The sequence below is a fragment of the Lipotes vexillifer genome, unplaced genomic scaffold (genome assembly GCF_000442215.2).
Source record: "Lipotes vexillifer unplaced genomic scaffold, Lipotes_vexillifer_v1.1 scaffold100, whole genome shotgun sequence".
NCBI lineage: Eukaryota > Metazoa > Chordata > Mammalia > Artiodactyla > Lipotidae > Lipotes > Lipotes vexillifer.
The window spans coordinates 1,709,235-1,723,382 of record NW_006774075.1 but is presented as its reverse complement, the minus strand read 5'-3'; the positions used below and the strand labels follow the sequence as shown (position 1 = coordinate 1,723,382).

The 14,148-nt window shown below is 46.4% G+C and overlaps 1 protein-coding gene across 1 annotated transcript in view; it reads left to right on the top strand.

The window, feature by feature from the left end:
• CCDC149 (coiled-coil domain containing 149) overlaps nucleotides 1–13,411 on the top strand; it is a 90,525-nt gene extending 77,114 nt beyond the window's left edge. The window contains 3 exon segments of the mRNA XM_007448799.1: nucleotides 4,765–4,881; nucleotides 12,976–13,364; nucleotides 13,367–13,411. Of these exon segments, the coding sequence (XP_007448861.1) occupies nucleotides 4,765–4,881; nucleotides 12,976–13,364; nucleotides 13,367–13,411 (551 nt within the window).
• Nucleotides 13,412–14,148: the final 737 nt, after the last annotated feature.

Here is a 14,148-nt window from a genome sequence, read left to right as displayed (position 1 = left end):
ATTTTTTTTTTTTTTTTTTTTTTTTTTTTTTTTTTTTTCTGCTGCCTGAAGGCCTGAGCTACAATGTTTCCGTAGGATTTGGGAGTATGTTCTATTTGAAATATCTTTGTTTGTGGCTAATAGCAGTGCATTAGTATCATCCCTGCATGTAAATAAATAGAAATGCATTCTCTATGTATCCTTGCACTTTTCTGATTAGAACAGCCAATTGAAATAGAGAATTCAATTAGCACAAAGCAAATATTAAATGGTAAAATTAGTTTGGACGGCAGTAACTGAATGGATTTTACGCCCTAGCCATGTTTGTTCTGATCTGTGGCCTCCACATAGAAACAAAGTGGGAGGACAGAAATAAAGAGCGGCAGTTCCCCCTGATCTGACACAGTTTATGTAATGGCGATAGCATTGCCCTGGTGCAGTGATGAAGGGGGTTGCAATGAGGTGTCACCTTATGATCATTTTCAAACTATGGTGAGATTGGGGGGTGGGGAGTGGCCTCTTTTAGTGCAAATCAGACCAGTCTCTCCTGTCTGCTCATTGTTCTGTGGTCTCCATTTAACCTTCTGAATAGCGGAGCAAGAGGACTTATGTTCTTTTTTCTTCTCTTTTTCCTCTGCCACCTCCGTTTCCTCTTCTTATTCCACTTTTCTCTTCTCTTCTTCCTCTTCCTCTTTCCCCAAGTAAGAGCCAAATCATAGGATTTCAGCCAACTGGAGGGGATTGAGTCCCCGTGGTTTCAGAGAATTGCTAGCGCTCTCTTATTTACCAGCATCTTGAAAGGATCAGTGGCTCCTCTAATAAATCAACCCGTAATATAATGATACCTTTTTGGGCATCAGCTTTGTGAATTCAATCCTGTACCAGGCATTCTAGACATGCCCCTCGCCCCCTCCAAGAATCTACAGTCCCACTAGGGAAGTAAGATGAATGTGCATCAAACAGTGAAAAGAAAGCACAAAATATTACATGATTAAGTATCAGTTAAGTGATAAAGATGTTAGTGTGTGAGGGAGTAATGTGACAAGTCATCCAATGCTGGACTTAGAAGGACAGATGAGAGCAAAACGTTCAAGGATGGCAAATGCTTGGTGTATATAACCAACACCATTCTCATGCCAGTGGCAGGCATTGCTAATCAATCACATCACTCCTTGCTGATCTCACATGTGGCCCTAAAAACAGTCCTGCATTTTTGCTTTCCAAGAAGCCACCTCTTGGTCAGAGTAGATATGTGAGAGAAAACATTTTTCCCTTTCCTGATCTAGTCTGCTCCCCTCATTTTAGATAAGGAAACAGAAGCTCAGGAAGTTAGGTGATACCTAAGACCACAGAGGCTGAACTCAGGTGTTCAGATCTTCGTTTCAGTGCTCCACCTGCACTGGGGAAGCACAATTCGGAGAATAGGGACACACACAGGGGCTGGGGGTTGTAGAGCGTAGATTAGATCAGCTGGGGGTTGGTTCTCAAAGCAAGTTGAATTGGAGAAGAAAAATTCAGAAGCTGGAACCATCTATCCTGAGACTTTTAAGGACCATTGTGAAGGAGCCCATCACTCATCACTATAAGGCAGAATTAACTCTTGGACTTGGAGCATGCCATGATTTTCCTTTGACTCTCTTCTCCCTCCCACCTCGCTCTCTCAGCCAACAATATATAGCTCTTGATGGTGTCTGATAAAGTTGGGGCAAATGTGTGATCTTGCTGGGAAGTAGGCAAGTCTAACAGATGTCACAGCCCACATGGAAAAATCATCTGGAAAGCAGAGTGTACTCCAGACTGTTTAACGGGTCCCTGAGAAGTGGGAAAGGCACGGGGCTATTTTGAGGAAGCCAGGGGGTGGGCTGGTTGGCCATGCCCTTCAGGAAGGAATGACCCTCCACCTTCCTCAGCCCCTACCTGTCAGCCTCATTCTCCCATCCTTATGCTGGAGTCTGCAGGTGAGAATCATGCTTGCGGGGAAGGGGGGCACTGGGGAGATTTCCTGGATGTGCTCATGCTCTGGAAAGAAATACTGAAAGCCAGAAAAAAATCTGGCAAGAGCAGAGTCTGGCTCTTTGAGCTTTTTATTTGAATTCTCTGTTCTCCACTCTCAACATCAGCCTGAGGAGGAAAATGTGCATTTTGAAAGTAACTGGCACATTTTGGAGAAGGGGACGTTGTATTACAGGGAATCAGGAGGGCTTCCAGAAACTCAAGCACCAGTAGAATGGAAGGGCCTGTGTGACCTACATTTGTTGTGGTTCACATCTAGTTCGTGGATCTCCCTCACCCCACTCCCCAGTCCCAAGAACCAAAATGCAACTAGGAGATAGCAGACCATCAGTTTAGAGCTCAATTTAGTCAACACAGATAGAATCCGGGCTTAGTTGGAAACAATAGAACTGAGAGCCTTCTAAGGAAGGTCTTTGAATTCTTCAAATATTTTGCAAAAACCAAATCTTGGCATTTTGCCATCAGATAAGGAAATGATCACAGCAGGCAGGGATTTAGGGAGGTATTTAACTTCTCCCCAGCCCCTACTTTGACTGGATATGGATGAATGGCGACTTCTGTTTCCCTTGTCTGCGTGCCTGTTGCTCAGATTCTTGGAGAAGTTTTATGTGCTGGTACCAGTGTTTTTGAGGAGCCATTGCAGAGTGGCTCCTCCATAATCCCGGTGGTTGGAAACAGCCACGGAGACATCCTGCCCTGGAGAATTCCTCACAATAGGAAGGGCCGAGGCTCCCCGCACCATCCACCTGGGGCCTTAGTCACCCACCTGCAGCCAGCTCCCAACTCTGCCCGTAATCCTGATTCCTTGGCCACAGGGCAGAGGGGACTTGGAAGGTTTGTTGGGACACAGAGTACAGAGTGTGCCTCTTCCTGAGTCCCCTTAAGGTTAGAGAACTTCCAGTCTACCTTCTAGAGAAAGATGGGTCAGGAATTGCAGTCCCGTCCCTGACTTGAGGACAATAACTGTTGCCTTGGTGGAGAGAAACAAGAAGCCCACCTGAGGCATCTGCTGTGGCTTCATAACAACCATTAGTTCCTCATGGTGTTTCTAGATTTTATCTTTGCAGCACAAGAAGAGTCCTGACTGGGTTGACTTCATTCTGAGAGCCTCTTAAAATATCCCAAGGTATAGCTCAAATGGTTCTCCTTGGGAAACCTCTCCAGACTGTGGTCCTGAAGATTTCGGGACTTTTTCCACCTGAGACGATAGCTGTGCTGGTGGAGAACTTCAGGGTCAGCTCCTATCAGATTTCTCTTCTGGGACGACCCTCAAATAGCGGAAACCAGAGACAAATGGCTGCTAGTAACATACTCCATCTGCCTGTGGCAGCTGCAAGCACCCATGCCCACCAAGACATCAGGATTTCCGAGAATGCATCAGCCATTTATGCACAGTTATCAGCTGTTTATGAAGCACCTGCCATACGCCAAACTCTCTACTACAGTCTTGGAAATCAAGTTAATAAGACGTGCATGGCCTACAGGGAGGGTAGTATTATAAACAAGTTGAGGGCTCCCAGGTGCAGGCCAAGGTTCACCTGGCTATCCAAGGGAGTGGACATCTTGACCCAAATACCATTCTGTGCTCTGCCGAACCTGAAACTGAGTAGAGTCATAGAACTTTAGAGCCTCTGATCTGAGCCCCAGAGACGTTCAAGTGACTTGGTTTCAGATAAGGTCTCATCCAAAGTCAGACAGTTGAGGCTGGAGCATGGGCTGGGCCACGGCCCCCAGGGGTTTTGCTGTTGGCATGGTGGTTCCCACCGAGAGAATCTTCAGGGCTCATGGGCAGGAGTTTGGGATCAAATCCTTCCTGCAGGGCTCTCCTTATCACTGGGGCAGCATCACTTTCTGTGTACGTGTCTTGTGTCCACGTGTCTGTGCTCATCAGCTCATGTTTCAAAGCCACGCTTCCCTCATCCTCACCCCCATACCTTGCCATGGCCTCAAGAGTAGAGTTGTAGTGGTTTTCCTTTCCTCCTTCTCTTTGCCTCAGGCTTTCTCTATCCACTTAGGGAGTTCATGTGAATCCATAAAAGGCTTTGGCTGGTGCAGGTCTCTATGTCCTAAGTAGAGGTTAGCTGTGATCATTTAGGGAACCTGATGCTACCTGCCTTATGACAAACTTAATGATTCGATCTAAATGACCAAAGCTAATTAAATCAGAGATACGTGTAGGGCAGTTCTGTCTCCACCATAAAGTAATAATTCAATGTGTGAAATGTATTGAGCGCTGACGAAATGCCTAAGTGCTTTACATGAATCAGTTCATTTTATCACCACCACCCCATGAGGTGGGTGCTGTTATTCTTCCTCACTTTACAGATGAGGGCTCTGAGGCTCAGAGAGGTTCAGTGACTTGCCCAAGGCCACCCAGCTAGCAAGCGATGGGGTCCGGGACACAAGCACTACAGCGTGGCTCCGGAGCCTGCGCTCAAAGCACTCTACTGCTGTCGTTATTATTGTTATTGTCTCACCCAGATCAAAGCCACTCAGTTTTTGGCAGACATAGCAGGCTACCCCTTAACGGTGGCATTTGTGGGCAGCCATGTCCTGAGCAGACTCTAGGACTCAAAGACAGCTGGCCCTGGACCTTTCTGCCGGGTCCTCACACTGCAGAGAGGGCAATGCTGGCCCTTTCCCTCCCACAGCGCTCCCTGCAACTGAGGAAGGCGCCTTGTTCACCCAAACAGCCGGTCCTTTGTGTGGGATGAGTGTGACCGTGACGCCAGTGGTGACATAATATGTCCATTTTCCTCTTTTCCATGACAGGAGGCAAAGACACCATACTGTTTGGTGACCCCGCTCTTCCCACCACGCAGAGGTCAAGATCCCCACTGCTCAAGTTCGTCGAGCAGCTCACTGAGAACAAAGCGAGTCCCAAGGACGGTAAGCAGCCCTTGATTTCTTGCCCTTTGCCTGGCCTGTGCCTGGCACAGGGGCTTGGAGGACCTCAGCCCTTCGCCTTCCGGCAGCTTCTGTGGCACCGTTGGGTCATCCCTCATGTTTCTTCTTGTTGCCTCTGTGGGTCTGTCTTGTTTGGAGCTTCCTGCAGGAGAACAAGCACCCCTGCACTCTCAGCATATGGTGGCATAGAGGTTAAGAGCGAGGGCTCAGGATTTGAGCAACCTGGCTTCATATTCCAGCCCCACGTCACACTGGCTGTGAGAACTTGGACTGGTAACTCCAACCTCAGCTTCCCTACCTATAAGACGGTGAGATGTGGTACCAGTGTCAGGGAAATCTTGGCACATTGCCTGGCGATGTGGTAAGTGGTCTAGGAATCAGTTGGATGGAGGAAAAAACTTTACCAGGCACACTTTCTGGAGGCAGTGTGTTTTGAAGGGGATCAAGGGCCCATTTAAGGTGCCAGATGAAGCAACAGGGTCGAGAACCAGATCTCTTCCCAGGTGGCAGTCTCATTTCCCTGACTAAACTATCTTTCACATCTCTCTGAGTTTGGCTCATCTGCTCCCTCCGCCCCCAGTGTGGTTACCAGCTTCCAACATGGCCCCAATTGATCTCCACTTCCTGGCATTTGTGCCCTGTGTAGTCCTCTCCCACACTGTGTCAGCGTTGGTCTGTGTGACTGATGGATTACAGCAGAAGTGATGGTATGTGAGCTCTGAGGCCGAGTTATGAAAGACCTGTGGAGTCTGCCTTGCTGTCTCTACCTTGGATCATTCACTCTGGAGGAAGCTGGCTGCCATGTCCTGAGGATTCTCGAGCAGCCCTACATGATCTTCACGTGGCCTGGAACTGAGGCTTCCAGCCATCAGCCACGTGAGTGTGCCATCTTGGAAGCACATTCTCCAGCCACAGTCAAGCCTTCAGATGACAACAGCCCTGTTTAACGTTTTGATGACAACCACATTGGAGACCATTCGCAAGAACCACCCAGATAAACTGCTCCCAGGCTCCTGAGTCTCAAGCTGCTAAGTTTTGAGACAATTTGTTATACAGCATCAGATAACTAATATACCCAGCACACGGGTGTCACGCTTCTTTCCTGGGTTTCTACAATTCCTCTCCATCTTCTCTTGCTCAGAGTCATGCCTTCAGCCACACCTCTATGAAAATATTTTTGAAATTTTTTCCCAGTGGGTCCCGTCTGCAGAGTTACAGTCCCATATTTCCCAAAGCACAGACTTTCCCACCTGCATATTCTATGGGCTTCTCAAGTATGACGTCACAACTCTTCCTGCTTCCTCTTTTTGTCACTTAGCTGTCCAGCAGAGTCATCATCAACCACCGTCCACTTTCCTTCTCCATCCATATCTAGTCTGCTGCTACTGTTTTTTCAGTTTCTTGTATCTCCACTTCTCCCACCTCTGGCTTGGTTTAGGTGCTCTTGACCTTCTTGGCAAGGCTTCCATCCTGGTTTTCCTGCCTCCCAGAATCTCCTTACTCCCTTCCCATCTTCATCCTGCTGCTGTGGGATGAAGCTTCTGGAGCACTGCTTTCCATCATGGTTGTACTCTGCTCAAAAATCTCAAGTGGCTCCCAACTGTCTCTTGTTAGCCGTTGTATAATAAAACACCCCAAAACTTAGAACTTCAAGCAACAGCTATGTATTATTTATCCTGAGTCTTTGGATCCGATGGGTGGTTCTGCTAATCTGAGCTGGGTTCAGCAAGGCTCACTCCTGCTTCTGTACAGGTGTGTTTCGAAGCCTAACCAGATCACTCATACTAGTGCATGGAATGGTAAGAAGAGAAGCCTGGACAGGTCTAGGATTTCAACAGAGAGGTTCCCCAAGCACATGCGGGAAGAATTCCTGGAGAGAGCTCCTGACTTGTGGGGTTCCCACACTGGCCAGAAGACAAGGCTGGGACTTTCTAGCCAGCAGCATGTGGCTGTTTGCAAGGCTGGCCTGTAACACACCGTAGCCCACTGTGCAGTCTGGAACATGCCTTGGCTGGTGGTCATCCCATGCCAGCATCCAGTGTCCCCATGGAGATCCAAAGCCCTCTGTCTGCTGTGGCCTGCTGAGCCCCCGGGCAGGCCCAAGCCTGCTAACCTGACATGGAGTCTGAGCCTGGCTTGATTTTCAGAAGGGTAGCGTAAGTAACGGCCTGATTCAAAATGATAGCTTTCAGAGTTCCATCATTAGCTCTCATTGTTCCAACCCTGTCCTTCGCCAGCATGGGTGGCAACAAGGAAGCATTTATGTAACTGCTGTCAGTGTCTGGGATGCCCTCATCACCGCTGCATCTCTGATTAATTCCAACTGAAAGCAGCTCACACTCAGGAAGACAAAGCCCATCAGAGACCAGTTAACAAAAGAAGATGAATGGGCCCTTCGGGCCAATGTTAGGGGGGAGGGAACACATTTTTAGAAGACCAGCAATCCTTTCTACAAAGAGCTACTGTTTTTTTCTTTTAGAGAAAATATTTTTTCTTTCTGCACTATTTGTGTCCTAATGCATTTGTATCAGTTGATTGCCTCATCATTATTGAGATGTATATTGTTATTAATAAGTATTAATGATACTAATTCTGTTTGCTAAAGCAGCACGGAATAATTACTATTTGGGGAGTGATAATATTTTCCAATTCCGAGCCAATTCAGAAATCTTTCTTTTATGGAAATGGCAAGGGCTTCCCTGGTGGCGCAGTGGTTGAGTGTCCGCCTGCCGACGCAGGGGACACGGGTTCGTGCCCCGGTCCGGGAAGATTCCACATGCCACGGAGCGGCTGGGCCCGTGAGCCAGGACTGCTGAGCCTGCGCGTCCGGAGCCTGTGCTCCGCAACAGGAGAGGCCACAACAGTGAGAGGCCCGCGTACCGCAAAAGGAAAAAAAAAAAAGAAAAGAAATGGCAATGCTATGTGTCTGTTCTCAAAGGAGAAATAAAACTCCCACAGCTTAAGAGTCAACATTCCAGAATCACAGAGTTAAAGGAAGATTCTGCTCCCACAGCAAATTACCAGAGGTCCTCCTTATTAGCTCAAGAGTTGTGGTATTATCAGTAACTTTTCTTTGTCTTCTGATCACTACTTGAGTGTACTTTTTAGATATCTTTTGGATAAACAAAAGCGAGAAGAGAATTGGCAAATCCTGCTGTTGACCCATAAGCCAGTCTCAGAGCCTGGTCCCTATATGTTTACGGTCCTGAGAGTCTGAAAATCTAGGCTTTCTTGGAAAAAAAAAAAAAAAAATCCGCAATAGGACCAGACAAGAGAATTACAGCCGTGTCCATCCCCTTACTGCGACTGTGCCTTGACCTATAATGATGACAGCAGTGTGGCCCCCATTCCCCTCACCCCCCAAAAGTTAAAAAGTTCTCCCTGGTAATCTCAGAGGTTTGCCATTTTAAAAAAGATTCATACATTTGGATGTGAGCGGAATGTCATCTAAAAAAATGGCACAAGGCAAAGGACCAGCGAACCAAAAGGCCCCAGTGTAATTTAGACCACCCTCCCTTAGATGTAAATTAAGGTAGAGAAGATTAACCTGACCTACAGTAAAAGCAGCGCAAATGGTTTAGGGGTTAGGTTGTTACGGATAAGGTTAATTAATTTTTCAGGGGCACCAGAATATACTATTAAGTGTCCTGGAAGAAGTAATTTCATAAGAGTAATTTCCAGAAGGAGTTTATTCATCTCACGTTGGTGAAAAATTTAGCCGCAGAAAGGACCATAATTTACTCCTTTTGAATAAAGCTTCTTGCACTATGCTGGAAACTGGCTCATTTTGACTCCGTGTTTCCCCGTGTCTCCTGTATAACCGCTATAACATTTTTTCATTTGTTAGTATGAAAATTATGTGATTGCTTCCCTGAGCTACCACAGATGTAGCTAAATGATTGTGTGAGTTAGAAATCTTTTTTTCTCAAAGTGCCATTTTAAGAACTTTTAGCAACCTGAACCTGGAACAAATAAATCCAAGGACTGCTTTCATTTATTTATGGATGGTATTGAAATATATGTACTAACATATTCATTTATTCATGCATTCATGTATACGTCTGTAGATTCAAACACTTAATTAATAAGCTATTTACTGAGCCCCCCTTTACTGGCAAAGGTAAAAAATTAATCAGGTAAGATTTTATACTTCAGGCGCGTTTTATAAGCTAATTATACATAAGTAACAATTTAAGGGTTAAAAAAGTAAAACGTATGAAGTTCCCTTGGAGGTTCAGACACAACCTCCAAGGGATTAGGACAGTGGAAGGATTTAATCAAACAGGCTTCACGGACGAGGTGGAGGTGGGGCTCACTCTTGAAGCTGGTCATCTTGACACATCAGGGAATGACGGTCACGGAGGCTTCAGCCATGTAAGCAGAGACGCAGAGGGCAGGGCTGGGTGCCATGAAGGGTTCGGTGTGGCTGGAGTTTAAGGGCACGAGGAGAAGAGCTGGCATGGCAGGTAAATGGATGTTGGGTCACTGAAGGTCTTGAATGTCAGGAGAAGCTTGGGCTTTGTTCTCAGGGTGGTGGCGGCCTTTGGAGGTTTGAGAGCTGGGGAAAGGCATAGCCATATTTGTGTTTCAGCTCTAGTGTTTCTCACACTGTAACGTGCAGCCACATCGCCTGCGATCTTACTAAAATGCAGATTCTGAACCCGTAGGTCTGGGATAGGATACTGCATGTCTAACAAACTGCCAGGTGATGCCACTGCTGCTGGTCCACGTACCCCACTTTTAGTAGCAAAGCCTTAGGGAAGGTTCGTCTCCTGATAGGTTGGATTATAGCAGGAGGAGCGGGGGAGCACAGGAACCTATTAGGAACTAACGTACGTTATCCTGGCTGAACAGATCTGAAGAGTTACTTTTTTAAAGATCAAGGCTTGCTTTAGTCACTCATTTATATATTCATGAATTTCATTTAAGCACAAGTAATGGTCTCATTTTCAGGTACAATACTTACTGAAGTCAATGAGCTCTTAGGAGAGTAATACATAGTGGTCCATGACTAAATACAGGCTTTAGAGTATATACAAGATTTGGTCGAATGTCTGTCCCTGGGAAATTTCTATGGTCATTAAAAGGGCTTAAGAGAAGGAAAGTGGCTTCTTTTGAATGTGAGAAGCAAATCTGTATCAGAACTAGAGGCTTGGGGTGTGGGGACAGCAGTCAAGGTCTGCCTTGACTTCTGAGAACCACAGGGTCTAGTGTTGAACACACATGTCTGGGTGCCAAGAGTTCACTCCCCAAGTGCTTCCCAGGCTTGCAGAGCCTCTTTAGCTTGTTAGGTCCGGAAGGACCATCAGAGAGTCCTGCCCCTCATTTTGTATCTGAAAAGAAGAAGGCCATGCCACCAGAAAACTACTAGAGCTAATCAGTGAATTTAGTAGAGTAGCAGGATACAAAATTAGTGCACAGAAATCTCTTGCATTCCTATACACTAATGATGAAAAATCTGAAAGAGAAATTAAGGCAACACTCCCATTTGCCACTGCAACAAAAAGAATAAAATACCTAGGAATAAACCTACCTATGGAGACAGAAAACCTGTACGCAGAAACCTATAAGACACTGATGAAAGAAATTAAAGATGACACAAACAGACGGAGAGATGTACTATGTTCTTGGATTGGAAGACTCAACATTGTGAAAATGACTATACTACCCAAAGCAATCTACGTATTCAATGCAATCCCTATCAAACTACCAATGGCATTTTTCACAGAACTAGAACAAAAATTTTCAAAATTTGTATGGAAACACAAAAGACCCCAAATAGCCAAAGCAATCTTGAGAAAGAAAAATGGAGCGGGAGGAATCAGGCTCCCAGCCCTTGGACTATACTGCAAAGCTACAGTAATCAAGACAGTATGGTACTGGCACAAAAACAGAAATACAGATCAATGGAACAGGATAGAAAGCCCAGAGATAAACCCACACACATATGGTTACCTTATCTTTGACAAAGGAGGCAAGAGAATACAATGGAGAAATGACAGCCTCTTCAATAAGTGACGCTGGGAAAACTGGACAGCTACACGTAAAAGAATGAAATGAGAACACTCCCTAACACCATACACAAAAGTAAACTCAAAATGCATTAAAGACCTAAATGTAAGGCCAGACACTATAAAACTCTTAGAGGAAAACATAAGCAGAACACTCTATAACATAAATCACAGCAAGATCCTTTTTGACCCACCACCTAGAGAAATGGAAATTAAAAAAATAAACAAATGGGACCTAATGAAACTTAAAATCTTTTGCACAGCAAAGGAAACCATAAACAAGATGAAAAGACAACCCTCAGAATGGGAGAAAGTATTTGTAAATGAAGCAACTGACAAAGGATTAACCTTCAAGATATACAAGCAGCTCATGCAGCTCCAAATCAAAAAAACAACCCAGTCCAAAAATGGTCAGAAGACCTAAATAGACATTTCTCCAAAGAAGATATACAGATTGCCAATAAACACATGAAAAGATGCTCAACATCACTGATCATTAGAGAATGCAAATCAAAACTACAATGAGTATCACCTCACACCAGTCAGAATGGCCATCATCAAAAAATCTACAAACAATAAATGCTGGAGAGGGTGTGGAGAAAAGGGAACCCTCTTGCACTGTTGGTGGGAATGTAAATTGATACAGCCACTATGGAGAACAGTATGGAGGTTCCTTAAAAGACTACAACTAGAACTACCATGTGACCCAGCAATCCCACTACTGGGCACATACCCTGAGAAAACCATAATTCAAAAAGAGTCCTGTACCACAATGTTCATTGAAGCTCTATTTACAATAGCCAGGACATGGAAGCAACCTAAGTGTCCATCGACAGATGAATGGATACAGAAGATGTGGCACATACATACAATGGAATATTACTCAGCCATAAAAAGAAAGAAGATTGAGTTATTTGTAGTGAGGTGGATGAACCTAGAGTCTGTCATACAGAGTGAAGTAAGTGAGAAAGAGAAAAACAAATACTGTATGCTAACGCATATATATGGAATCTAAAAGAAAATCAAAGAGTTCTGATGAACCTAAGGGCAGGACAGGAATAAAGGCACAGACGTAGAGAATGGACTTGAGGACACGGGGAGGGGGAAGGGTAAGCTGGGACAAAGTGAGAGAGTGGCACGGACATATATACACTACCAAACGTAAAATAGATAGCTAGTGGGAAGCAGCCGCATAGCACAGGGAGATCAGCTCGGTGCTTTGCGACCACCTAGAGTGGTGGGATAGGTAGGGTGGCAGGGAGACGCAAGAGGGAGGGGATATGGGGATATATGTACACGTATAGCTGATTCACTCTGTTATACAGCAGAAACTAACACAACAATGTAAAGCAAGTATACTGCAATAAAGATGTTAATAAAAAAAAAAAAAAAAGAAGGCCAAACAGGTCATCCCGATCACAAAGCAAGCAAATAGGAAAGTGGGGGCTGGATGCTGGCTCTCAGGGCCCCATGTTCTCTCCCATCCCCCTCCAGTTGCAGCTAGAGAATTTCTGTTGTACAGGTTTAGAAAGAACAGTTTAGTGAGGCGGGGTAGGGAGCTTGAAGTTGCTTTTGCACACAGCAGTTTATTGAAAGCGAGAAAGCACAAGTGGTCTGCATCAAAGAACGAGGTGCTGATGGAGATGGGGGTGGAGGGGCTCAATCCCTCCCTAACTCTCCTTCTGTTTCCCACACAGAGAGCTGCCAGAACCCCTTTTCGTTACTAAAGAGCCCCAGATCTTCCCCGAGCTACAGAACCTACAAAACCTTTGTCCTCAGGTTAAATATTTCATGGGCACAAGGAACCACCATCAGAGAGCGAAGCAGGCGATCACCGGGCGCCTGGAAGGGAGGGGTTACAGACATGGCCCACGTCATCCTTTCCCTCCATTAATGACACAGGAATCACCAGAGTGGCTGTTTTCTTTTTTGTGGGTCCTGTGTCCCCTTCAGCAGGATTTTCTATGTCGGAGGCCCGGCAGCAGTGGGCTCGAGGTTGGAAGGAGAGGGGAAGTAAGGGCTGACTTCCAGCCAGAGGTTTGATGCTGTCCCTGGTCTGTTTCAGGCGAGGCTCAGAAGCAAGAACGAGATGAAAGTCGTGCCGCTGCCGAGGCGTTGACAGTGCGGGAGGATGCTGGGAGGCCCGCCGTTAGCTCCCCAGGAAATCAGAGCCACAGGAACCAACGCAAGCACTTTCGTCCCTCATTACCCCAGCTACCTTCTGAGGAAGAAGAAGTAAACAGGCTTGGAAGGGAAATCGTGAAACTGGCAGAGGAGCAGGCAGCTGCCAAACCAGAAGGGGTCACAAGAGAGAGTCCCGTGGAGAGTCGGAGGGACGAGATGGGGCCATCCCCGCCGGGCCTGGCCGCCAAGGGGTCGTGCCCCAAACCTTGCCCGGACTCTTCTGAGTCCAGCCAGCCTGCAGCAGAAGCTCCCACCCTGGAAGATGGCAAGGAGAGACCCCAGAGAGTGGAGGTAGAAGGAACACCATGAAAACCTGAAGGGGAACGAGGTCAGCCACGATGACACATTGAAGGCACCCGGGTCGGTAAAGAATTAAGCATCAGAACAGCTCACCGAAGTCACTTTCTCCTAAAACACCTCCAAGTCTGCAAGTGAAAAAGGACACACAGCTCCTGTTGCAAACTGTGAATATTCTGATGATGCCAGCACAGTTCGATTTATTAAATGCGGGTCCTCAAGCTTCTCAGTGTCATCTCTTTCTGCGGAAGCTGCACGCTGTGAACATGGCCAGGCACGGAATCGTGTCAGCCATATGGCTGGTTTTCGACATCCATCTTTCTGTCAGCACTTGTTTTATTAGAGATAAGATGTTTTTCTATTTGCGTTTAAAGTTGTCGATCAGAATTATGGGACGGGCTTGAAATGGATGGGGTTTTTAATCAGATCCCGGTCTTTGTAATGATTAGGAGGCTTTAGAGTAAGGTGTAATTAAGCACAATGGGTCCAGAGGGCCCCCGGCTCCTCTCCATCACATCAGGGCCCGGTGGGACCTCCCAGCGTGGGTGTTCTTGGCATCCTGCCCGCAGCGCTGTCTGTAGTGGCACTGACTGGCAGGCGGAAAGGGGCTTAAGTGGGCTCAGAAGGTTAGGCTTCCGGTCTGAAATCCACAGCCCCTGTTGAGACCTGTCTGCTGACTACTAGAGCTGAATTTTCCAGCCTGTAATTCTAGAGGATTAATCGACCTGGAGTGACTGGGGAGGGCAGGGGGCGGGGG